The sequence below is a fragment of the Solanum verrucosum genome, unplaced genomic scaffold (genome assembly GCF_900185275.1).
Source record: "Solanum verrucosum unplaced genomic scaffold, falcon-dt-bn FXZP01000307.1, whole genome shotgun sequence".
NCBI classification, from domain to species: domain Eukaryota; kingdom Viridiplantae; phylum Streptophyta; class Magnoliopsida; order Solanales; family Solanaceae; genus Solanum; species Solanum verrucosum.
This window is the reverse complement of record NW_026020264.1, coordinates 657,279-683,503: the sequence shown is the minus strand read 5'-3', so window position 1 is coordinate 683,503 and position 26,225 is coordinate 657,279. Positions and strand designations below refer to the sequence as shown.

At 34.0% G+C, this 26,225-nt stretch overlaps 1 protein-coding gene across 1 annotated transcript; it reads left to right on the top strand.

The window, feature by feature from the left end:
• Positions 1-7,391: 7,391 nt before the first annotated feature.
• Positions 7,392-25,331, top strand: LOC125833676 (chaperone protein dnaJ 1, mitochondrial). Its single transcript, XM_049512844.1, has 19 exons — positions 7,392-7,454; positions 7,553-7,646; positions 8,988-9,074; positions 9,172-9,263; positions 9,731-9,814; positions 9,936-9,974; positions 10,071-10,187; positions 10,279-10,320; positions 11,332-11,419; positions 12,566-12,630; positions 12,765-12,827; positions 12,903-12,975; positions 14,684-14,775; positions 17,124-17,195; positions 19,614-19,670; positions 20,610-20,658; positions 20,744-20,813; positions 23,915-24,004; positions 25,143-25,331. Exons 1-19 carry the CDS (start codon positions 7,398-7,400, stop codon positions 25,237-25,239), a joined length of 1,428 nt encoding a protein of 475 aa, XP_049368801.1. The 5' UTR covers positions 7,392-7,397; the 3' UTR covers positions 25,240-25,331.
• The last annotated feature ends 894 nt before the right edge of the window (positions 25,332-26,225 follow it).

The window sequence follows — 26,225 nt, the reverse complement described above, 5'->3', positions numbered from 1 at the left end:
TCTGACGGCATAAAAAACAAAAACTTCAATTGAAATAAAAAAATAGGCAACTATTATACCCAGATCACTAACTTTTTGGACATATAAAATTATATTCATGTTCCAAAGTCCAAACTGGATCATCATCATCATCATTGTTGCATTTTAAATAGCCATGGTGGAAAATTGTTTAAAATATTGGTATATATATTAAATTTGTAGATGACGGAATATAAATCATATCATATCATATATATATATATATATATATTGCTATATAAGAAGAGGGAATAACCAAGCACCACAAGTCAACATGTGTTCCAATAAGAAGAGGGAATAACCAATATATTTATAAAAAGAAATGACATATAAAATAAAATGGAGAGAGTATTAGTTTTTGAAAATGGAAAAGGACAAAATACATGTAAAATTAAAAGACATATAAAAAAAAGTTGGTTTAACTCTCAAACATAAAAAGTAACATATGTTATTAAAAACTTTAATAAAAAGTACTATAATTTACAATAAATAATAACTTCAAATATTTACAAGACAACAAAAAAAAATAAAAATTGTATTGCTTGTCTCACATTAATTAGGATTGGGATGATTTTAAAATTTTAATTTTGGTTATACATTATAAAATAGCCGAAAAATTGAATGATATAATTTTTTTAAAAATAACCGAATGAATCTTCCTATCGATAACCCTAATGTTATTTCTACTCTGTTTATTTTTACTTAAATTTAGAAAAATATGCTCCATTTCTACCCTCAATCTTATCGCTACATTTATTTGCTATTTAAAATTGAAATTAAAAAGACAAATGACAAATAAGTTTCTATATTAGCTCACTTATGAGCTACTATATAAGAAGAGGGAATAACCAAGCACCACAAGTCAACATATGTTCCAATAAGAAGAGGGAATAACTAATATATTTATAAAAAGAAATGACATATAAAATAAAATGGAGAGAGTGTTAGTTTTTGAAAATGGAAAAGGACAAAACACATATAAAATTAAAAGACATATAAAACAAAGTTGGTTTAACTCTCAAACATAAAAAGTAACATATGTTATTAAAAACTTTAATAAAAAGTACTATAATTTACAATAAATAATAACTTCAAATATCTACAAGACAACAAAAAAAAAGACTAATTTTTGTACTGCTTGTGTCATATAAATTAGGATTGGGATGATTTTAAAATTTTAATTTTGGTTATACATTATAAAATAGCCGAAAAATTGAATGATATAATTTTTTAAAAAATAACCAAATGAATCGTCCTATCGATAACCCTAATGTTACTTCTACTCTGTTTATTTTTACTTAAATTTAGAAAGATATGCTTCATTTCTACCCTCAATCTTATTGCTACATTTATTTGCTATTTAAAATTGAAATTAAAAAGACAAATGACAAATGGAACGGAGAGAGTAACAATATAACTTTATTAATGTTGGGCCCGGGCAGTGCCCGGGCTTTCTTTACTAGTATATATATAAAAGAGAACTTTAGGCCCGCCTACGTGGAGCCACCACAAACAAGAATTCCCTTTTTAGTTATTTATTTACAAAAATAGTCTTCCCATTTCATGAAAAGTTGCGACTTTAATGAAGAGTTGCGACTTCAATGAAGAATTGCGACTTTTATAAAAAGTTGTGACTTTTATGAAAAATTGCTTTAATGAAAAGTTGTGACTTTTATGAAATGTTATGACCTTTTTCGAAGGGTTGCAACTTTTCCAAATAGTTGTAGCCTTTCCGATAAGGCACAATTAACATTTGTTCACACTGCCATTTGTTGTCTATAAATAGAGGAAATTCCTCTCATTTTAAAACAACAAAAATTCTGAACCTCTTCTTCTTCTTCACAATTAAATATAAATATTTATGTACTTTGCTCCTGTTGAGTGGCTCACTGACACCATTGCTTATGTTACAAATTCTGGTATGTATTTTTACAGTCATTAATTTATGCTTATATTATTAAGGATAAATGATAAGATGTAATAATTTTCATTTTCCTTTATATTATTAAAGTTTGTTGTAACATCTCGCAAATTGAAATAACTAGGAAGAAGCTTAAATTTGGAAATAGTCAATTTTTTTGGGAAGAATTTAAATCTGGAAATTTAGTTAAGTTAGCAAAAGTGAGTTTTGGTCAACTTCAAATGACCATAACTTCTAGCTCAGAATGATTTAGGTATATTTCTAGATATGGTTGGAAATCCCTTGGAATAATCTTTCCAACGCCGCCAAGTTTGGGCAATTCCGAGTTCGGATGAGTGAGTTATGCCCTATGGAAGTTGAGCTGTTGGAATACGGAAAGTCCAATCCGAATTTTTAAGGGGTAATTTGGTCTTTTCCTTACCCAACTTAATTAATTCATTTTTGGTAATTTTTTTAGGGGCTAAACTGACTGGGTTTAGTTTACGCTTTTGAGAAGTAGAGTTAGGGCTTTTGGAGAAAGAATGCAAGAGAAAAGAGAAGAGGAAAAGCAAGATTCATCATTTCGAAAGGGTTTGATCTCGGATTTCTTCAAGGAATTGACTCTACAAGGTATGTGAGTCTCGCATAGAGTTGGGTATTTTCACCCACGCGCCAAGCATGTTTCATTCAGTGAAATTCGTCCTAGAAGAGTTGGAAAATTGATGTTCTTGACAAATATTCTTGAATTCGAATGTTGTTAGAGAATTAGGACGAATTGAGAAGTTTATGAAATCCTTACATTGATTTTAGGGCTGCTTTGAGTTAGTTTCTTGAGTATACATGCTTGGGCATCGGGATTTAAAACGAATTTGAGGAAGATAATCGAATTTAAGTGGATTGAGGCTGAAAAATGAAGAAGGAAAAAGTCGAGTAAGGTTCATGAAACAAGTCCGCGTCGCGGACTTGTTCCCCCTGTGAACAAAAATCTGCTCCGCGTCGCGGAGAGGACGCGGTCTCAAAATTAATTTTGCGAGCATTTATTTAGGAGCATGTCTGCGTCGCGGACTTGTTCCAAGACGGTGTTTTCGTAACTTTTCTCAAGTTTAGCTATTCGAAATCATTTCTAAACATCAAGAGACCTTTCCTATCACAAATCATATTAATCCTTGAATTCATAATTCAATTCAAGGAAAGTTAAGAGTCAAGTCAAGTGAAGTCATCAAAGTCTTCAAGGGTCTTTTACAAATGTTTTAACTTTGTTTTAAGACTAAAAGTTTCAAGTTAAGCTAAGACTAAAGAGTTGAGTTCATTTCTCAAAGAAAGCTATAAGGGAACTAAGTATTCCCTAAGAGTTTATAAATGTTTTCACATTTGAGCAAGAAAAGGGAACATCGATTCCAAGAAGCTTTTCAGCTAAGTTTTGAGTAATTTTCTCAAACCAAAGAAAGAAGTTGTTTTAAAAACATATGAGCTAAGTATATTTTGGGAGTAGTATTGAGCACTGATATGGGGATGCGAGTTCATATTAACTCAAGTCTCCATAAACCATGTAGTCATCATGGGTATTAATGGGTCATACTTTTTAGATGATCATAAGTTAAGCTAGTAGATTCACTAAGTTAAGCATTCTATATGACGACAAAGTATAGGACAGTTCTGGCAGCGTGGGCAAGACGTTGTATCACTACTTAGACTCATAGTGGTGGTTGTCGGTTAGAGAATCTCCCACAAAAACTATATTATTTTATTATATGAGTAAAGTTGAGTTTGTTATTGCATTTCCTTTAACGAACTAAGTTGTTTTTACTGTTTTATAAAGCTTTTTCATATATTGTATGTGTTCATTGCTTTATTCTGAGTTAAGTTATTCATGAGTTGAAAAGAGCCAAGATAAGTGTTTCTTTCAGAATCTTTTCAAGCCTATGTATTGTTTAGCACTCCAACTCGCATGCTCGTACATTCAATGTACTGATGCCAGTTGGCCTGCATCGTCTTATGATGCAGACACAAGTAACCAGGATCAGCATTCAACGTCTCGTTGATCCAGCTTGAGCATTCAGAGTCTGTTGGTGAGCCTCCTTACATTTCGTGGGACTCTTTTATTTGCTTTCTAGTCTTTCAGATGTTAGGATTATCGGGGGTCCTGTCCTGACATCCCTCTTTGTTTTAGAGGCTTCATAGACAGTTAGTAGTTCAGTTGTCTTTACATCATCATTCAAATGTTGTTTAAAGACTGAGTTGCGATTTTAGCTAAACTATTATTTCTTAAGTTATGCATGAGTTATATTTTCTTATGTTTAAGTCTTCCGCTGAGTTAAGTAATTCAGGCCAAGGGTTCACTTGGGGCCATCAATGGTCTTCGAGTACCAGTCCCGCCCAGGGTGTAGGCTCGGGGCGTGATATTTGTTGCTACGTAATCTTGTATGTAAGATAATATAGTGTTTAGTTTTAATGACTAATAGGTTTTAAGTATTATTTTATAAATTCTGTGATGTTAAATTCCCGTGTGAAGAGTTGCGACTTTTATCAAAGTTTTCGACTTTTATGAAAATCTGCGACTTTTATCAAAGGTTGTGACCTTTACGATAAGACACAATAAACATTTGTTCACACTACCTTTGTCTATAAATAGAGAAATTTTCTCTCATTTTAAAACAATGAAAATTTTGAACTTATTCTTCTTCTTCTTGAAAATTAAATAATTGTGTACTTTGCTCTTGTTGAATGACTCACTAACTCTTTTTTTTGTATCAATACGCTGGTGAATAGAATCGTTCTTTCTTAAGAGGATCTATTCCTTTAAATCTCGGGTACTAGGAGGGAATAATTTCCTTAAGGGGACTATGCATTCAGTTGGCATATTTTTTCCATTCTGTTTCATTCTATTGTTATAAATCCTAGTATGTTTTTGCAGTCATTAATTTATGCTTATATTATTAATTGTTATTTTTGAGTACATGCTTTAAATTTTATTGTTTATGTTTCTGCAATATTATTGTTATAAGTATTTGTTAGTACATATTAAATAAAAAACATTAATTGAGTATTCAAGCAAGTTTTCTCGACTGAAATTGTTGAAGGTACAATAAAAAAAATCCTTACAAATCTCTAATTTGTTCATCATCAACGTCATTACTTCACATAGAAGGATGAGATTTTGTGTTCTTTAGAAAATCCTCGGAGAGTTAATAACTTTGCATGTCCATATTTTTTTGTTTTTATGTTGTTGTTATCTATTTTTACTAAATTTTATCACTGGATATTATGAGTACTTTAAGGATTGAAAGTTGATTGAAGTGTTAGTCAATTTTTTTAGGTATGTTATTTTAAAACATGAGAACTTTTCTGGTTAGAATGATTTGTTATCATCATTCAATATCTCATAGTTTACTCCATTTAATGTATGTTTTTTCTAGCTGTTTTGGTTGTCTCCTTAAAATTGTATTGATTATTTTCGTTTGGTATGTATATGAGCTCACTTGGACAAAGCTTTCGTCCTTTTAATGTTTTTCTTTTTTTCCTTCTCATTAAGCTCTACTAAATATTTTTGGTGTGAGTTATAACTATTTTTAGCAAGCTTAATTTGAAGAATATGAAACAAAACCTGATCTAAATAAAAGTAATATCTTAAGCTACAAAAGGTATGTCTATTAACATTGATTTGTTGTCCTTTATGTCCCAAGTCATTGCTGAGCATTTGAGTTATCTAGGTTAGACTTATTTTTAATTTTTTAATGTTCGAGAATATTTATTTAACATGAGTTTCGAATCCAACATGTTGATCTACTTGTACTTTCATAATGCAACAACTATACATACATATTTTCTGAAAAAGTCTTAAAGTTGCATTGATGAAACATCTAGAAGGGCCTTCAGAGCAACAATTTAATGAAGAATGAATTTCTAAAATGGTCAACAATATTATTTTGCTGTTGTTTCAAATTCATTTTTCTCATTCTATAAATTTTGTTAGAGTAACAAAGTAACAATAACGAAATGTGGTGAACGTTTGACCTCAGACAAGTAGATTGTCTTTAAACAAAATTATTTATATTGTTGTGGTGTACATTTTTAACGGTCTTAGCTTATTTATAACTAATATTGATTATCGAAAACTTTTATATAATTTGTTTTTAACAAGGAGTTATTCTAACCATAAAATTATCAGTTCTATATTTTTCATGTACAAAAAAATAGAAAAAAATATGTTTAATCGCTACATAAAAACATCACTCAGTTTTAACAAGACAATTATATCATCAAACATATATTATGATATTTTTAATCATTCATTATATATTTAAAATTCTTGAGATATATGATAATGTCAAATCATTTTATTTCTGTTGAAATGTTCTTAAAACCTATTAAAATTTACTTTTTTTTTATAACAGTCGATTATTAGAAAGGTTGTTCAAAAGCTTAGAAAGATTATTTATTCCTGCGCGAAGCACGGGTAAATTACCTAGTAAGAGCATAAAATAAAATTAATTATTAAATAAAAATTGAGATATAATTTGACAATCGACCCTTTTCTCAAAAATTAAAAAAAGAAAATTATCAAGGGGTCATGCCCTAAAAGAGAAAACCTCATGGGAAGAAAAGAAAAATTATAGCAACTTATAAAAACTTAAGACCCAATTAAAGCCGCTCCATAGAGCTTAAAAAGTGAAACATTTTCAAGATTGAACCAAGAATTAGACAGTTCAGTTGCAGATACTTTTACAAGTAAGCCTAATTTCTCTCGATGTTATTTGCCTAATTTTTTTAATCTTTTCTGTTATTAAAACCCTTTAGGTTACTTGGCAGTGTATGGTGTTCTGGTTTTTTGAATTGGCAGTGGGTATATGTTCTTGTATTTGTATTTGGGCTGCTTTCTGTTGATATAGTAAGTTAAGATGAGGAAAGCCAAACACTGAGATTAAAGTGAAAAATGCCAAAGGGGTAAATTTTTATGGATGGGAAGCGAAAATCTTTGCTTAAAGAAGTTAGTGGAAGGAGGGTGTGTGTTAGATGGTGTTGTAGACTTGTAGCTTAAAAAGCTAATTGTGTTCTTCATGCAATTCTCGCATAAAACATTGTGTTCGCTATGGAGGATTGGTCAAACTTTCGGAAAAATATTATCTTTAGGAAAATAAGTTGGGATAACAAGTTGTACAAGTATCCTCCAACACACCTCATCTTCACCCTCATTCCCAATTTCATAGTATTTGTTTAGATTATATATAAATGATTTTTGGATAATATTTTTTGCATACGTACCGAACACAAGAAAATAAATAAGAAACCCACTTATTTTTGTGGAGAACATTTTCTAATAATACATTTTCCTTCATAGAGAACACCCTAAAACTGAAGTGGTTAATTCTTGCCGAATATTATGTTATTATCACATCGAACGTTTTTTTATTCACCTGGGGCATTTCACTTTAGCTTATTATTTAACTCTTTTGGCTTTTGGAATTGCTTCCAGCTCCAAATGGGCAGACTGAGGTGGACAGGAGTTTCCCCAAAATCTATCATTCAAATTGTTTTGGTAATATTATTGAAAACTCCTGCAATGTTGTTCAATTTACAAGTTATATTTCGGAGAAGTGGTAATATTGTTCCTAAACTCTTTTTCTCCATTTCCAGTCACAACACTCAGTTTCTGCAAATTCAATGATCAATAAAGGGAATGTGTGTTCACATGTTTCAGAATATCTACCTACATTACTTAAAAATCGATGTAAGAGGCTTACCTTGAACTGTAACTTGTGAGATTGAACTCTTTTCTATGTATCAAACTCTGCAATTCTAAGGATTCTTTGCCATGACTCATGAGCTACTTGTCATTAATTGAGCTCAACTTTGTGCCCTTAGTTGTTAGTTAGGTTAATTGGGCATCGGTTATGGTGTGAGAAGGTACAAAAATTTAAACTTTACCTTCATTGAGTAGTGGTAACATAACGAGGTAATAATATCTCGGATTTGTTACAAGCTTCATTGATGTGGACAATTTCCAGAAAGGTCAGGATGGTCTAACTAATTTGTGTACATTAAACAGTCCTCCAAAAAGCAGTTTACCTAATTTGACACCAATTATAGAAGAGGTGGCAGATACTTGTTACAGAATAGGTGGAAAACGTGTTTCTTAAAGCTTTTGTTTAATGGGCAAAGCCAGTGTAAGCAATTTCAGAAGGTGTATTAGGACCATATATTATCTCTGTCACTTGAGAAGCAGGAGGAGGGGATATATGCCAGGGTTGCATAGGGGTAAAAATTGTTATCCTAAGACTATAAAGCAAAATCATGTCACCAGCTGTCGTGGTAGGTGCATAGTACCTAGACAGAATAGAGGGATTGCACAACCTGCAATTATGGCTGATGCACTGGCTTAGTGCATAAATTTATAAAATCATAAATTAATTATTAAAAAGAGTTCCATGCTAGGGATAAAACCATACCACTGCATTAGTTAATGTACTTCCTCTGTTCAATTTTAAAAATAACAGTTTCAAAAATTTACTTTCTCTGTTTTGTGATGTAATCATCTATTTCTTTGCCTATCCAACTAGTCTCAATATAACCATACCACGTCTATGTTGCATATTTTACTGGTAATCCCCCCCCCCCCAAATTTCCTCACACCACGACCACAAACCTAGTACTAGCTGGCAACATCAAATTTACTTGGACCTGAGGTGAATACTTAAATGCGAAAATATAGTTGTTAGTGCACTCAAGGGTGTGGTCAACCAAGTGGGAGGATAGCTATGAGGTTATAGGTTCAAATTAAAAAACACTCGGTGATTTCTTCTCATATGCCTAAACCACCAAGAACTACAGATACTTGTGTCGATGGGAGGCAGTAGATATCTGGCAGAATAGTCGAGGTGGGTGCAATTGGCATGGACACCATTGTCATTGAAAAAATGGTTGATAGTGAAAATCTACATTTATGTATGTGCTGAATGTATGTTGAAACACCTGAACTTGACAGAAAATGTCGTTACTCTAACATGAATTATGTTCAGCCAATTGAAAAGCCAATCTATGATACCATGGTTTACTTTGCTTTGTATATCAGCTTTGTACAGTTGCAGCTTTATTGGTAAACCTAATAGTTCTTCGACTAGGAGATTTCCACCGTTGAAGCATTTTTTCCATTCCACCGGTATTCCTCGATATCTTAGACAGCTACTTTTGATTTGCGTGTTTCATCTTATCGATTGCTCTATCATATGAACCAATTGCATCACTTAATTTTCCAGGAGCTTGTTATTCTGCAGAGCGAGATTATTATGAAATTCTAGGTGTATCTAGAGATTCTAGTCGAGATGAGATTAAGAAGGCTTTTCATGCGGTGAGGACATTATTCAATAGGCTTTTAAGTTTGAATAAGTGGTTTATTGATATTCTATTTGGTGTTAAAAGCTTGTCACTGTCAATTTGGCACCACCTTTTGTTTGCATATGGATCTGTTTCGTTTTTGGTATTGATATTTTACTAGTCATTGGTAGATTGTTTTCAATGAAAAGGCTGGTTATTTAGTAGTTTGTTGTCATTAGGATACATCAGAGTTTTCTTCTTATCCCTCTCCCCCTCCCCCTCCCATATCTGAAAAAGGAATCTTCTTCTTTGTTTAGAGGTGATAATTCACATTGTGTTGGTGTTCTCAGACAAGTGATTCAATTTTTGCACTTCAAGAATTTATTTGCTTCATTTATATTAAGCATTATCTAGCTTAGATCTGTGGCTTTTTATCATTTTCTTCATCCTTTCTGTGCAATTTTTAACTGTCTAGTATGTTGACATCAAAACCTTTTGCAGCTTGCAAAAAAATACCACCCAGATGCCAATAAGAATAATCCATCTGCGAAGAGGAAATTTCAAGAGATAAGAGATGCATATGAGGTTTAAATATTTCTGTGCTCTCGAATAATAGTATCGTGACCATGATTGAAGAATTGTTGCATTTCCTTGTACTACTTTCGTATGATTTTTTATGGATTGTAATTGTGAAAGGTGAATCCAGATTTTGCAAAACCCACAGAAGAGAGCACATTATGACATGGTAACATGTCTTTTCTCCTATGGGTTGTATTTTCAAGTTATGCTACAGCATGATTCAATTTGATATACTACTAATGATGATTTTTTATTAATTCAGATGAAGGAGCAACCAAGCAACACAGAAAATATAAATTATAATTATGGGAATGGCAATGATTTTAGATATACATATAGCACACAATTCTCTGATTCGTTTCAGAAAATATTTTCTGAGGTATATATCTTCTCCACCCCTTTTTTCTCTTTTGTGAAGTGCGGTGATGTATGGAATTTTGCTTAAATGTATATGCTTCAATATTTCTCAGATATTTGAAAATGAGGCTGAAAATCTGACGCAAGACATTCAGGTGGTTCCTTTTGTGATTATGTTCCATTTGAGATTTCCCCAGAAGATCAAGATGGTCCTTAACGTATTGGGGTTGGTTTACTTTGGTCCTTGGTATATGCACCTTAATAGATATGGTCCTTAGTGTATAGTAAAAGTGAATTATTTTAGTCCTCTACACTAAAAGCTAACTGATCCGTCAAATTTTCAGTTAAATTTAACCCTCGATGATCAGGAAAGAGATTTTATGGCGGAGGCACTAGAGGAGAAGTCGGGGTAGATGAAGGTGAAGGACCGGAATCACTGGTGGAGAAGCCACATCAGCGCTGGATTCCGGTTCTGAACTTGGTGAATTTTCGACGGATCTGTAGAGATACATTGTTGTTCAGACAGAACTCCAAAGAAAAGCATGAAAGAAATCATTCGAATCCTTGCAATTGTTAATAATCTTTTCCTGGCTGTTATCATTAAAAAAACACTAAATTAAAATAAATCAAACAATATACAATGTAAAAAAACAATTGCAGATCTAGAGATTTGTGAATTGAAGGAAAAAGAGAGGGGTTTGGTAACTTACATGTTGGCTAAATTTGTTTCACTTCTTTGCTGTACTTCAGTATACTTTCAAATTTATGAAAGAAAGGATTCATCTTCTTGTGATTTTGTTCCTAGCAGGGGATGTGCCACCATTCTCAAGTTTTTTGTGATTTTTCAGAGCTCCTACTTCTGATGACAGAGAAGACGATAGCTTGGGCCTTTGTTGCTGTGACTTTTGTTAGTCACGTGGTTAGAGGGTTAAACTTAGCAGCATTTCTTAAAAATTTGTTAGTTAGGGTAAAGGATCAAAATGATTCTGATCAAAATGATTAACTTTTCTTATGCATTAAGAATAATAAGGACTATATCTGATAGGGTGTATATATCAAGGACCAAAGTAAACGAGCCCTAATACATTAAGGATCACTTTGATCATTTTCTCAGATTTCTCCGCATTTTCAGAGACCTGTTTGACTGTATTATCTTCAAATGGTAGGTGGAGCTTTCTCTCTCCTTTTCTGAAGCTGCTAAAGGATGCACAAAACATCTTTCATTTGATGCAGATGTACCATGTGATTCTTGCAGTAAGTAAAAGCTGATGTTCTCTTTTGATACACATTGTTTAAACTATCTGGTTACGTTTTTGAAGCCTTTACATTGTGTTGCAGTTGGATGTCTAATTGTCTTTTGCCTCGTCTTTTTCTTTGTTTATTATGCTATGTCTTCGTGGAAGCATGGGTAGAGGATGATTATGCAGTTTGTCTGGCTTCTCTTTCTCTCTCTATGTGTGACATGTTTCTGTTGTCTTTCTCTGTTCTTTTTTTTGAAACTGGTAACTTTTGTCTATATATCCACAGGTATACTACAACAAAAGTGTAGTTCCCCTTCAAAAGTGTTACAACTTACAGAATAAAACAGTCTTAGTCTAAACTGCTGCCTATAAACAATCTAGCACATCAAAGATGTCTTCTGTCCTAGTTAATATATCTTGTTTACACGAAAAATAGAAAAGAGCTAAGCAGTCCATCTTGATCTTGTCACTAGACAGGTGAAGGAAGCAAAAAACTGCTAGCGAGTTCCAACAGTCATGCTTTTACTCTGCTAGAAATACAGTACTATAGGGTGCTGTCCTAATGGATAAATTAGTACATTGGTCATAAAGGTCACCCGGAAAGTATGGTTAAAATTTTTAAGTAATGAGGCTACTCTAGTTTCATGAGAGATAATGGTGCTTAACTGCTTATACCTGGAGGCACTATCTGGCTTCATCTGAAGTGAAAGAAAATAATAATTAAGTCTATATCTCAAGAGAAAAGAAGAAAAATGTAATTGTATTCAATCTATTCAATATTATATGTGGCTTGACTTGCATAAATTAGTACATTGATCATAAAGGTCACCCGGAAAGTATGGCTAAAATTTATAAGTAATGAGGCTACTCTATTTTCATGATAACGGAGCTTATACCTGGAGGAACTCTCTGGCTTCATCTGAAATGAAAGAAAATAATAATTAAGTCTATATCTCAAGAGGGAAGAAGTAAAATGTAATTGTATTCAATCTATTCAATATTATATGATGTGGCTTGACTTGCATGAAAAATGATGGAGTTGCTTTGACTTTTAACTATTCCCACGGTCTCATTTTATATGGCAATTTTATCCCAAAACTTCCTCTTTGAAATTCATAGTTTTACCACTTAACACTCTGTTATCCTCATCCTCATTCAGATGGTTTGGGCTATCCATTGAATTCAAAGCCAAAAGTATGTCCAACTTGTCAAGGAGTTGGGAGAGTAAGTACATTCAAGTTTCTGACGGTGACCTCATCATATGAGGTTTAACCTTAGTGGAACACCTTCCCCTTTTGCCTGATAATCGAGCAATTTTATCTTTATGTTTTATTAATACTCTCCAACGTATTCATCAGGTTACAATCCCTCCATTTACAGCAACTTGCAGTACCTGTAAAGGATCTGGACGAGTCATTAAGGTCTTGATTTTGATACAATGAACAACTCGCAAATTTGACACAGCTTCAAATGATCATTACTTGGTTTTCTATCAGGAACGTTGTAGGGCATGCAAAGCATCAGGAGTTGTTGAAGCCATTAAAGACGTTAAAGTAACTATACCTGCCGGTATGCATTGGTTTTTACTTTCCAATCTAAGTGCTACCATAAGGAGTTTAGTTTATTTCTAAACTACATCTGTGTACTATAGTTGAACGTTAGCAGTTTCAAAAAAAAATCTGCGTACTTCAGTTGAAGTTCTTGTATATTCTGCTTAAACAACTAGATGGAAACTTTGTTAGTTCACAATATTTCATATCTTCATTTTTCTCCTCTAGGGTGGGGACTTTTCTGCTGGCACTAATTTCGAGCTTAAACAGCCCAAGATGGTTTTTAGGTGTAAAACTGTAAATACATGTGGGGTAACTATATGGATACAAATCCCCATGCCCTAGTATGATAGATATAAGATAAGTTTAGTCGATTATTGTAGGTCAAGAAATTTCTCAACCACTTGAATTTGAACCACCTCTTTTTGAGTGAAATCATATGAACCAGACTTTTCAACGAAAAAAAGGGTGCCGGAGGTGGGGGTGAGGATGGGGGGAGGTATAAGATGATGATATTGAAAATGGGGAGTGTTAGGGCTATATCACTTAAGTTTGAATGTTGAGGATATAGCATGTGGTGTTTTGCCTCATATTTCTGCTATTAAATATACAAATGACCAATTTTAATGAAGATTAAGGTGATTCGGTGCTTTTCCACAAAAGATTGATCATATTGTCGTATTTGACCCTCATCGTATGATAAACTTCCTGACTATGGAGAACAGATTTCTTTACCAGATTTGTGCTGGTTGTGTTGCCTGGTAAAGTCCTGAATTTAGAGTATAGAGTACAACCCTGAACTGAGAAGATTTAGTGTAGTCAATTTAGAAAGAGGGTTTTGCTAAAGGCAAATATGAAGCTTTACCACTGAGAAATAAATAAAGATGGTTTAAATAGTAGAATTTGACAGGTTTGCTATTTGATAAGGAGATACTTATCAAAGTGGAAGGGTAAACTCTATAATATGGTTGAGACCAAAAATGTTATGCAGGAGTGAATGTTGAACTTGTAAGGCCTGCATATCCACAGAAAAATATCTCCAAAATGTGGATGTTGAGATGATTGTATGGTTATATAAGATTAGAAATGATCACATTGGACAAAGGTTAGGATAATATATGTAGGCAATAAAATGAGAGAAGGTAATATGAGATGGTTTAACCATGTTTTATGTTGGACCTCCAAATGCATCGGTTTATAGATGCGAACTATGATGATTGGAAGTTCTAAAAGGAGACGGGGTAGATTTAAAATAATGAAGTTAAGTTTCAATAGAACCTATAATCTCTTGGAATCCATGTTGATCTAATCTAACTACGAACAAAATCAATGGAAAGAGATGATCCACTTAGGCAATACCAACTAGCTGGATTAATGCTTAGTTGTTGTTGTTACACTTACATGAGGTCTAGTTAATCAAGAGTCATTTTACTGTGGTTAGAGACTTTATGTCAATATGACTACATATGCGGGACTTAGGGAGCTACTTCTAAAAAATCCGTTATTTTGCCTTAAAAATTAGTTTGTAATGTAATAAAAAGAGCTGAGCAGATGTAGATGATTCATATTGTTGATCACGACTAATTTCAGCATACCTGATTGATCCTATGTTCATTGGACGAGTAGACATTTCTATATGAAACTTTTTCTGATTTTCATTTTAGTAGCTAGGTCTAAGAGCATAAGATAGGATTATTGTGATGAACTTACTGTCCGTGATGGATCAGGTGTTGACTCTGGTGATACTATTCGTGTGCCAAAAGCTGGTCATGCTGGCAGGCGAGGGGTGCAGCCAGGCAGCTTATTTATAAAGCTAAAGGTGCATGATCCTCATCTGATTCAAGTCTTACTCTAATGTATCTTCTATATTGGGTCAGCTAATGTGATTTTTTGTTATTGTTTTGGATTTACTACCATGTCTGTGACTTCAAGAATTTTTATGCATGGTCAATCCTTATAATATTTGCATTATATATATAGCAGAAATCCATTAAATTTCTAGCTTATGGATAAATTATCTGATGTCCCTGATTAATAGCAGAAGCCCACTAGAGTTTTTCTTTCGACAAGGGAATTGGAATATCCTAATGCATGGGTGATGGGTATGAAGTGAACACCTACAAAGCTAGATATGACCAGGATCTGCTAAGGGTTCAGTGACAGGCCAAAAAGACATTTTCAAGGGGGTGGGCTCTTATATTTTATAAAGGGAGATGATATATACATTGCTTGTTTTTTGGACTAGTAAATATGGCTTCCAGCATAGCCTTGGTTCTGAAGATTTATAATATTTGTTCCTTTCTCAAAAAAAGGTGAGATGATATATCCATAATAACGTGTTTGGCGTTGCTTTAGGTTATTTACCCTTCTCTTTAACTATATTTTTTCAGTAGATGGTATTAGGGAAGGGTAAATAAAGGTAGACTCAAAGGCATTTACCTTTTGTAGATGGTCAGAAAACAACTTAAGAGGGGAATGGGAGCTTAAGGTATTTGAAAACTGTGTATTTTGGCTTTTCCAGCCCCTCAATCTTACAACAGAATTTGCTGAATTACTTATGAAAAAGTATTATTATGCAATTAAGATGCACAGTGAGTAAACCGCCTTTAGTTATTTTTCTGACAAACAAAAAGTTGATGGAGTAGAGGACCATCGGATATCTGATAGTGATAAACTAATGTACATTCTGTTAGTTGTAATTGGACCGGGAATGGAAAGACTTCACATCAATTCAATTAATAATGTCTACTTCTTGAGTGCTAAGGAAAAATATATCCGAAAAGAAAGCTGATAAGAGAGTCTAGCTATTTCACTCTACCCAAGTAATCAAGTGGAAGCCCCTTCACTCCGATCAGAAAAAGAAAGTCTCCCAGAGATATTTGTTAAAATCCAATCTAACCAGCAAGTCTTGAACACTTACCAAGCTCTTGATCAGTGTGGTATTCACCTTCACTTTATTCTACTCTCTTTAGCCTTTATCTTTATTCGATGAACTCTTGGCGTATTAAACTCAAGCAAGAACTGCTTGAACAAGAAATTGTTCGATTCAGTAGCAGCTCCTTATGTTTCTCCAAAAATGCATTGTGAGGTGATGGAAGCTTTCTGAAATTTATGTGCCCCCTCAATAACTTGATTGAAATATTTGAAAGCAAGTAGGGATAATCATTGATCATCATACTGAAGAATATGACTTCAAATGAAAGCTAACAAGCACATTAATGTTGGAGCTTGGACCATTGTTTGAACGACTGATTTGGCTCAATACCTTCCATATATTTCCTAAAGCTATTACATGGACTGATTTAAGCGTACCGGCAGGCATGCAAAGCGGGTGTTTTTGAGTATCATGCATGGTAACTGCAGTTTTATATATTATGTAGATTCCATGTCATTGTTACCAAAGGTAAAAGCAGAGGTGGTATCAAGTTTCAGCTGGGGCTTTGAGTGCAAAGTGCATTCAAAGTTCAAAAGCATGAGCTGTAGCGAAGAAAAGCGCTACAGAAGAATAAATAAATGTCATACAAGAAAAATGAATATAAATACAAACCTCAATTATGTGGACTTAATCATTGAGAAGCTATAACATATGGGACATATGGCATAAAAGCATGCTATTCTAGTTCAAAAAACATTGTAAATTTATTATTCAGATCCAATTTTTGTTTACATTAGTAACTTGTGTTCTTTTACTAAATTTCTGTTTTCGTATTCCAATTCACCTAGATATTCATACAAAAGTGTCCTCTATTGCTTTGCCATTTATATTTGCTATTTAATGTTGCCCTCCTTAAAACTGATTCCATTGATAGTTGAGAGTTGAGACTCCCGTGATGCCTCTACTAAAGCTGTAAAGCGCCAGTGAAGTGAGGTGATGGTCAGGCGAAGCGTCTGGCCTGTGCTGCACTAAGCTTCAGGGCTTAAGCACATTTAAGTGGGTCTTTAACAACATTGATCGGGCCAAGACCTATGTTTTTGTCGCACCATTACACATAGTCACGTTAAGACAAAGAAATATCTTTTTGATAATTGACTACATGGGCATACATTTGGTGCCTTTCTCAGTTTAGATTTTCCCTTTTTTTCTTTAAAACCTTTTGTCTTTGGGGTCCTTTTTGTTGACTGGTTTAACTTTGTTTACATGAAAACTTCATGCTTTTTGTTTCGCAGGTTGCTAAAGATCCTCTATTTGCTAGAGAAGGAGCTGACCTTTATGTGGATTATCATATCAGCTTTACAAAAGTGAGAATAACTTTCGTTCTTTCCCTTCTTCTAGGCATGCTAATAAAAGTATATGCTTTACCATATACATTTGCTTCGCTGTTGGTAGGAAGGTATATGGGTTGTTCTTCTTTTTTCTTGATAAGTTCAAACGGATAGTTGTGCCCTTCATTCTACTCATGTAACTGAGGAGATCCTTGACACACTCTCTCCCTTTTTTCTCTGTGCATCTTAATCAACTTAGTTAAACCATTAGTACCATTATCCAGAAAATAAAAAAATAAAAATCATAGTACCATTATCAATACCGACTCTGAAGCTCTCCTCAATCTTTCTCTCTTCAACAGTCCCATTACCAGATTCAAGCATTGATCACCATACTGAGATCATGACTTCAAAATTTCAGCCCATTCTAGTTGGCAATGATTAGAGGTTGTTTAGTTTCTTTTCGTTATCATTAAAAGGCGATATTTTAAAAGACAGCATTAAGAAAGTGCTTTAAATATTTACAGGGAAAGGGAAAGATACATTACAGATTGTGTAATGAACTCGATAAGTCTATCATTGCTTCATGTCATTTGCACTAGCCAGATTACACCAAAAAAGGAATAGGGATTTGTTCTATATGGACCACCAAATAGCTGAAGGAACTGAATTCCATATTTGCATTTTAGTCTTTCCGAGACCTTTTCTGTACCAGTACTGCAGCAAATAGTAGTTACCTTAGGCATTGCCCACTTGACCCCCAAAGCTTTTGTGGGAACCAGATTTCTGAAGTGAGTGAACAGTGAATGGAAAGGTGATTAATGTCCTCAAATTGGCTCTCACACAAAGGGAATCTACTGTAAATATCCTTTTTTGGGAGATTCTTGTGATTGAGGCATGCGCCTACAGCCAGCCATGTGAAGCATTCCACCTTTATAGGTGCCAGGTTTCTTCAAATGCACTTCCATGATCAATTGAGAATGAAATATGAGTTCCTCAAGAGTCGCTTAAGGAGATTAAAAGGGATACACTTTTCAGCATCTGAAGCATTGAAGAAATGCTGTCTACATCTACAATCATTTATGCTTCGCCTGATATTGAATTCCAGCCGTGTGTGACCAATACTCTGAAATTGTAGCATCCAGATTCTGTGCTACACTGAAAAGTATTGCAAATTTCTCCCTTAATATTGCTTGACCATGCCAGACATCCACCCAAACTTTACTCCTGCCATTACCCACTTTAATGAAGAGTTGGAGTAAAATGTGTTTCAGTGAACTCTGATGCTTTTCCAAATTCCATTAGGGCTGTGATTTTGTGTCTGCTAGGTTGTCAAATGATTGAGAAGCCTATATTTTGCAGTGATAACTGTTCTCCATAGAGCGTATTCTTAGGCAGCGAATCTCCAAAACCATTTTTGCAGTAAGGTGATGTTTTGGACTTTCAGATCTTCCACTCCTAACCCCCCATCCCCCTAATTTTCTATCCAAGTTCACTATGTCCCACCTAAACAAATTAAAAGTTTTGTGTTTTCTGTCCTTGCCAGAGAAAGTCTCTCCGAGATTGTTGAGTTTTAAGTGATACTGATTAGCAAGATAACTGGCTGTAGATAATACTGAGTGGGTGGATGATAATGCTGGTACATGGGAAGTGGGGGGAGGGGGGGGGGGGTTGGATTGCGGATGATAAAAGTATCTTGTGGTTGTCTTCTGATGGTTTTATTTTTCCCCCCTACCCCCTCCCCCCCCCCCCCCCCCACACACACACACTTTTTTTTTTCTTGTCAGTATTCATCCCTTAGTTTATCGGGCTATATTTATAAGTTGGCTGTTCATTGAATGGTAAAAGTAAAAAGTAAAAAGAAGATAAAAACAGAGTCGTTTACTGCAGAAGTAGAAGTTGAGCATATTAGACAGGAAATTACTCAGAAACTAGAACAATAAGCAGCTGGAGGGATCTCTCGCTGTCCAAGCCACTATCATGCATAGTATTTATTTTAAGGTTCATTTATCTAAACTATGATAGTTTACACACTTTTCATATGGCTTGCACAGACCAACTAACTGATTAAAGAAAAGTTAACCGGTTAGTAAAACGAGTATTTGGCAGACAAAAGATGTTATATGTAACATACTGGGGCACTTTCATGGCAAAATATGTAATATGTACCTTGCCTTCTACCTTTCTCATAAACAATATACACGCAGTGTAGCGGGGGCTCCATGACAGCATGTGTACTACAAAAAGATATTAGAAACCTGATTGAATAAACTCCAATCCTTAAACTGTAGGTTATAGGTTTGCAAAATACCAAAAGAAGTAAACATCACAGAAGACTAAATGCATAAGACTTGAAATAAATGCTTAAAGCTCTTATATTCTGTTTTCTTTACATATGCTTTTGTGGCTTAAAGTAGAATTTTAAAATTTAGTGGTCCTTATTGATTTTAATAGGCTATCCTTGGTGGTAAAGTTGAGGTACCAACTCTATCTGGAAAGACAAAGATACAGGTATGGCATTTTATACTGGGTTTATCTATCTTTCAACATTTTTTATTTATTTTATTATCATGTCGTGATAATAAATTTGAATTTCAATTAGTATAGTGAATTATGTGTCACCTTGATATTGGATGTGTGTTCAATTTTTTTTTCCATTTTGATTGTTGATTTTTCAATCATCTTTTGACTGAATGGCAGTGATTTTGGTTGTTTGCACCCAAGGTTGTGGCCTGCTTTATTATTTGCTCAAACTCTTGGGGTTTACAGGGTTTAAACAGTAAAGTCTACATGCTCTGATTACATCATAACTATAAGAAGAAAGTCAATTTAATTGATCCTAACAGATGTATACCATATTTACAAGATCCTAACCATATCTACAAGATCCTAACAATTTTAATATATTAATTTTACCCCATTTGGAAACTTGAAAAAGAGTTTTCGGGTCTTGGGTTAGACTCTCAACAAGAGAGTGCTGTTCTACAAATCCATGGATGGAAATTTTTCCTTACAAAAAGAGGTAGTGATGTTTTAGCAAAAGACAAACCTAACACCAATTCTCCTAAAACAGAGAGCCATTTCATTCCATCCATAGTTTTCTGAAAATAAACAAAAACTTATATTTTTTCAAAAAAAAGTTATTGAAACCAATTCTCGTTGAACAAAAACAAATTGTTTTCTAATCCAAACTAAAGAGGGAAGATGAGATGAATGATTGTTAGTGAAGCTACTTCAGTGCTTGTAAACAAGCTTGGACTTGGCTTTGGGATTGAACATCAATTGCGACAATTCAATAAAAAGATATTTCCATCTCTTCTGTCAGGCCTTTTTTCAGTTGTGGAAGTTGCTTTACTGTTTCATATGTTGCCTGAAAAATCAGCAGCTAGAACCATTGAACTCCCTTTTTTACCAAAGCTTGCTGCTATTTTCTATTTCTGGTCTTTTTAGGTACCCAAGGGGGTTCAGCCTGGACAACTTGTGGTACTACGAGGCAAAGGTATCATAGCTTTAGTTACAGTGAATTCTAATCTGTTTAATATACTTCCTTCTGAGCAATCAGACTTGTTGTCTGTCATACTTAGGTTTGCCAAAGAGTGGATTTCTGGTGAACCATGGAGATCAATATGTGCGGTTCCGTATTGACTTTCCAACGTATGTTTCTCTTTCACCTTTCCAGATGATTTTTATCCTAAATCAATTATTACAGTTCACTGAACTCATTAGAAAATCAGGCAAATTGACAATATTAACTATTGCATTGCTTAGAGGAAATACCAAATGTCTTTAATGGGGTTTTAAGCTAATAAACTCAAGGATGCTACCTGAACTGATTTATATTAAGTCAAGCACCAAAATTAGCCACTCTTGCATCCTCATGGGAAATGAGAACAGGAAGAAAATGTTTTTCTTTTTGAACAGGTAACATTTTTGTGTATTAATGACAACCTACACAAAGAGTGTGTAGTCCCCCATATTACATCCAGATGAGCAAAAATAAAATAAAATAAGCTCCTAGTCCTTAGTCTTCTTGTAAGGAATCAAGTACATCATAAACTGATTCTAACTCCTCCATTAAGCTATGTTTACACCAAAAAAAGAAAAGCCCTAAACATTTCAACTTTAGTTTCTGTATACGAATGGCTTTGTCTTCAAAAGAAACATTGTTTCTTTCTCCCCACACAGTCCACCAAATGCAAGCTGAGACAATTTTACATCTCTCTTTCTGATTGGAGGGATTGGTATCACTGTTCCAGCATTTCAATACATCAGATACTCTTCCCGGCATAGTCCAGCTAATGCCCCTCAAGTTAATGAAAATCTTCCACAACTGGTCAGTCCAGCTGCAGTGAAGAAAGAGATGAGAGATTGTCTCTGCTTCCTTACCACAGAGAAAACACCTTGAGCAAAGATTGAAACCTCTCCTCATGAGTGTATCTTGTGTGAGTACAACTTCTCTGGCTAGCAGCCAAGAGAAGCATGCAACTTTGTGAGGGATCTTAACCCTCCAGACCATCTTCCAAGGCCAGGTCCCACTCTGATTGTTTGAGATTGTGAGTACTCTGTATGCTGCTTTCACTGTAAATTTGTTATCCTTATTCCTTAACCATATTAAGCAATCTGCGTCAGTTGATGTACCTTTGAACTGTTCTAAAGTTCCGAAAAAGCTTGCTAGTCTGTCAATTTCCCAATCATTTAAAGCTCTTCTGAAACTCAAATTCCACTCCTGTTCACCCCAAACCATTTCAATTGTTGAGTTTTGTTGTTGATTGATAGAGTATAGGTCTGGATAGAGTTGCTTTAGGGGGGCTTGTTCAATCCATTTATCATTCCATAGATCAACTTTCCTTCCATTACCAATACTGAACATGGTTTTTGTTAGCAATTTGGGCCACAAGTTCCTTATGGATTTCCAGAGACTAACTCCATAAGGACTATTGCTTACTTTGGTAGTCCATAAGTGACTTCAAAAAGGATCATCGATCTGATGTACAAGTATAATTTGTGTGAACTCGTCCAACCTTTTAAATCATTGCTAGGGCATGTGTTCATACAAGTAAATAGATATTTTGTTTGGGATCATGAACATTCCCCAGGTAATTGCACCATTAATATCTCTGAGAGATTCCTTTGTGAAGTGTGAACTGCTTATCTTTATTCATATTCTGCAGATGTTTAGGGATTGGGGATAGTAGGAATGACTCATGTGAGCATTAAAGAAATTGGTGTTTAGTTTATAACAGGTTAGTAATGTGTCAAAATGAAAGGAAGATAGATTCATTCTCATAACCAGTGCGTTGACTCAATCCTTCAGTGATCTGCTGAAAAAATCTGAAATCAAGCTTTCCTGATCTGAGCTGATAAGAAATCTTGTATCACCAAATGAACTATAAACAAGCAATACCTATTTGTTAGGTATGAAAATATCTGGGGAGTCAAATTATACATTGAATGCATCTATAGGTTTATAATCACTTGCTCTTTCCTTTTGTTGTGTTACTGTTACATTTATTGATATATTTTACTTTTTCGGAAATATTGTTATTTGGGTTTGAACCAATCTGGTATCAGTAGTTACTAGGTGTTGGTAATATTGAGGTATTGATAGATGTGTATTAAGGCATATAAATCCTCATTATGGGGTTGGGCATTAGTTGTCTACTTAAAATGGTTTTGTAGTTGGTCCAATGGGTTGCCTAAGATGAATTTCTGTCACGCAAAAAAAAATTGGTAAAATGTTTTATTGATTATTAGACTTGGGCCCGTTTGGCCATGTAAGATGTAGTCATGAAATGAGATGAAGTTGAAGTTTTGTTTGGACATGCAATTTGGATTTTTCAGTTGTATTTTTTACCCATAAACATAAAAATTCCATAAGTTGTGAAAACTATCAAAATTACCCCAATTTTTATACAATCTTACCAAATTAGCAAAAATTCATAACAAAAGTATAATACACTAAGACAGTTTTTCTAAAAAAATACAACATTTTTTGATTGAACTTTAGTTCAATAAAAATGTAAAATTGAGCATGAGTTGTAGTGTACTGACTCTTTAATATAACATTGTGATAGTGTACAACCTAATACTTGCTTACCAACAAAAATAACATTTTTGTAAAGAAATACTAAAGAGATATGTGACAGAAATGAAATAGTTTTGTGTAAACAAATAATATTTACTAAAGAGACGTGTGATGGAAATGATATAAACTATAATTTTGTTTATATATGCAATAAATGATTGCTAGATATAAAATTGTGTTTTTTTTACAAAGATAAACTTGTGGGTCAATTTTTGTATTTGAAAAATGTGAAATCATGATATGAAATTCCCAAATCAAGCTTTCTGGAGAATTTGGATGAAATCGCATGTCCAAACGCTTATTTCATCTCATTATTTCAAATCATGGGATGAAATCACGTGTCCAAATGCTAGTGTGTTAGGGAAGTACTTAAATATATGTTTGAAGTTTGGAAAGTGAAGTAGTTAGTTGAAAATATGTCCTCGTATTATAGTTTGAGTTAGAAATAGTTTTCAACTTGAAGAAAGAGATCATTCTTGGGATTAATTAACAAGGAAACAAAGTAGATCAAGTATTTCGGATGAAGGGAGTAGCTTATCAGATGAAATTCTTCTGACCAAACATTTTTCATTTATTTTTCTATTACTATGTTGCTCATGAACTTCCACTAGAGTTTGCTGCATGAACAAAATTTCACAGATGCTCTTTTTTCTTCTTCTTCTTTTTGTAGAGCATTGAATGAACGGCAGCGTGCTATAATGGAAGAATTTGCACAGGAGGAAGTTATTAATGGAGATTACCTGGATAGAGAAGTAAATTTGTAAGTTTTCTTCTTTATTGTCTTTGAAGGCATGACATGACTCTGATCCATCAGTAGTATTTGCTTACTCAGCTTTCTTTAAACTTTTTTGATAACTAATTTAAGAAGACTATAACTGGAAATTTTGTGCTATCTTTGATGCATGTGAATGTTCCCATGAATACTTGAGAAGTTCACCACAAGTACATACTGTTAAAAGTCAATTGAAATAATTTACAATAAGTTATTTTTCTAGCCAAAAAAAAAGAAGAAGACCGGAGATAATGGGGTTAGCCTTCTCTCCAGTTATTATGTTATACCGTAAATACGTGATCAAAATTATGCTGGCTTAGCGATTTCAGCTACTCATTGAACTTCACTAACTATATCAGTTGGTTTCACCATTTATTTGGAGGTGTATTCTAATTTTTGGCAAGATTTTTGTGATCAGGGTTGATGTAATCCTTTTCCAGGTAGGCCAGACCCAGTAGTTGGTTAGCAAAATCTTGTATACAGCCTGAAAGCGCTGTGTTTTTATCTGTTTTCGGCTGTCCATTAAATTTGTTGCATCACTTCCACTTATTTTTCTTTTTTGGATTCTATTGTGGTAGGTTTCGTAAATCATGTCCTTCCTGAACTCGGGTAGAATGCCTCATCCCTTTCTTGTTTTCATGTGACCCTTTTTCTTTTGGCATTATATTAAAATGTTTTTGTGTTTATTATTGGTGGAAAGAGAGTATTAGAACTTTGCTGCTTGTCAGAGTTTTATACAAATTTGATATTTGTTCTTTCAAGCTCTTCATTAGTCACTGGAACACGAGATAGTTTTTCCTTGTTTCTTTCTGAGGGGTTGGTTGGGGGTGGGGGTGAGGGTGTTCTCAAAGTTCAAGAAATCTCCACGTATGCTCTCTTATCATGAATGTTTATACTGTTTCTGTATGAGAACTGAAGCCATGGTAAACAATCGATATACAATTTACACAACCTACATCTTTATTTACTGGAGATTGGATGCACAATATCATCTAGCTGGCATAATGCTTTAGTGTTTTCTCGCTTTGACCGTCTCTATTTATATAGTCACCATTCTGAATGTGGTGAACATTCTGGAAATGGTTAACAGGCTTTACCAGCAGCTCTCTACTGGTTGAACTTACAGGTGGCAGCAGTTGCTTGAACGCGTATCAAACCCAAAGTTTGTGGTTGAATTCTCACTCTTAATAGTGATCCTTCTGTTGTTAATCAAAACGCTGTGATTGTGGAGGCGTCAGCTGTCCTCGGCAGTTACAAGAATTCCTGATCCAGCTGCTTTCAACATCATACCTGCACAGAGTTTGCTAGTCTCCGGCCTCAAACTGATCTGGAGAGAACTAACTTCCTACAATGGAGTGAAACTCCCAAACGTCTACCGTCCTGGTAGCTATATCACATACACATGGTAGAACCATTTTCTACTGTTCACTTTTTGCATCGAGTTTAGATTATATACTACTAGCATTTAACATGCCTATATAGTTCTCAAAATAAAAAAGGAAGTGCCTATTTTATCCAAGGCCTTTTTATAAGAAAGTTGAGTTTCAGTATATGGTTAGAAGTGTTCCTGTATTTCTACATACAATAATTGTAGAGAATTCTCACAAGTCTCTTGAAATTTTGCATAGTTCCAGTTGTAGTCTAAACATGTTCTATATGTATTTTTTGGGAACTGTGGAGAGGGAAAAGTTCATGGGATCCTATTCCCTTTGTTTGTTCGAAGAAATATAATTTTCTTTTTCTGGTTTCCATCTTTAATTGTGAGCAATAATTACTTAATAGCATTTGCGTTTGGAGCTTAGCACCTTATATATTCTCTATAAATAGGGAAAAGAGTCATTTATGGGGAAAAGTTTAATATTATCCTCCGTTATACTATGGATTCATATAATGTCCTTATGTTATAAAAGTTGCTCAAATTTATCCTATCGTTAACTCTATTCGTTTTATCCACATGATATGTCAAACAATTGATCTTAATATCCACCTTTTCCTCCTAGACATAAAAGATCCATGTGCTATGCACACATAAATATGATACTCATTGGAATCAATTGATCCCTAATATATATGAAGTGTGCATATCTCTAGCTATGGAAATGGGTCAAAAGTATCTTTAAATTATTGCGAATGGAGCACTTGTCTTTCTATTATATTTTGGTATCAAAATTGTCTTTACCATCTAAAAATTGGATCATACTTGTCCCTC

What these genes read in the sequence shown, in the direction of transcription:
- LOC125833676 (XM_049512844.1), top strand. Translation starts at nt 7,398, where the DNA reads ATGGGCAGACTGAGGTGGACAGGAGTTTCCCCAAAATCTATCATTCAA. An exon ending in TACATTACTTAAAAATCGAT is followed by an intron (nt 7,647 to 8,987) that starts GTAAGAGGCTTA and finishes TTTGTATATCAG; the next exon opens with CTTTGTACAGTTGCAGCTTT. An exon ending in CTGGAAAGACAAAGATACAG is followed by an intron (nt 19,671 to 20,609) that starts GTATGGCATTTT and finishes TGGTCTTTTTAG; the next exon opens with GTACCCAAGGGGGTTCAGCC.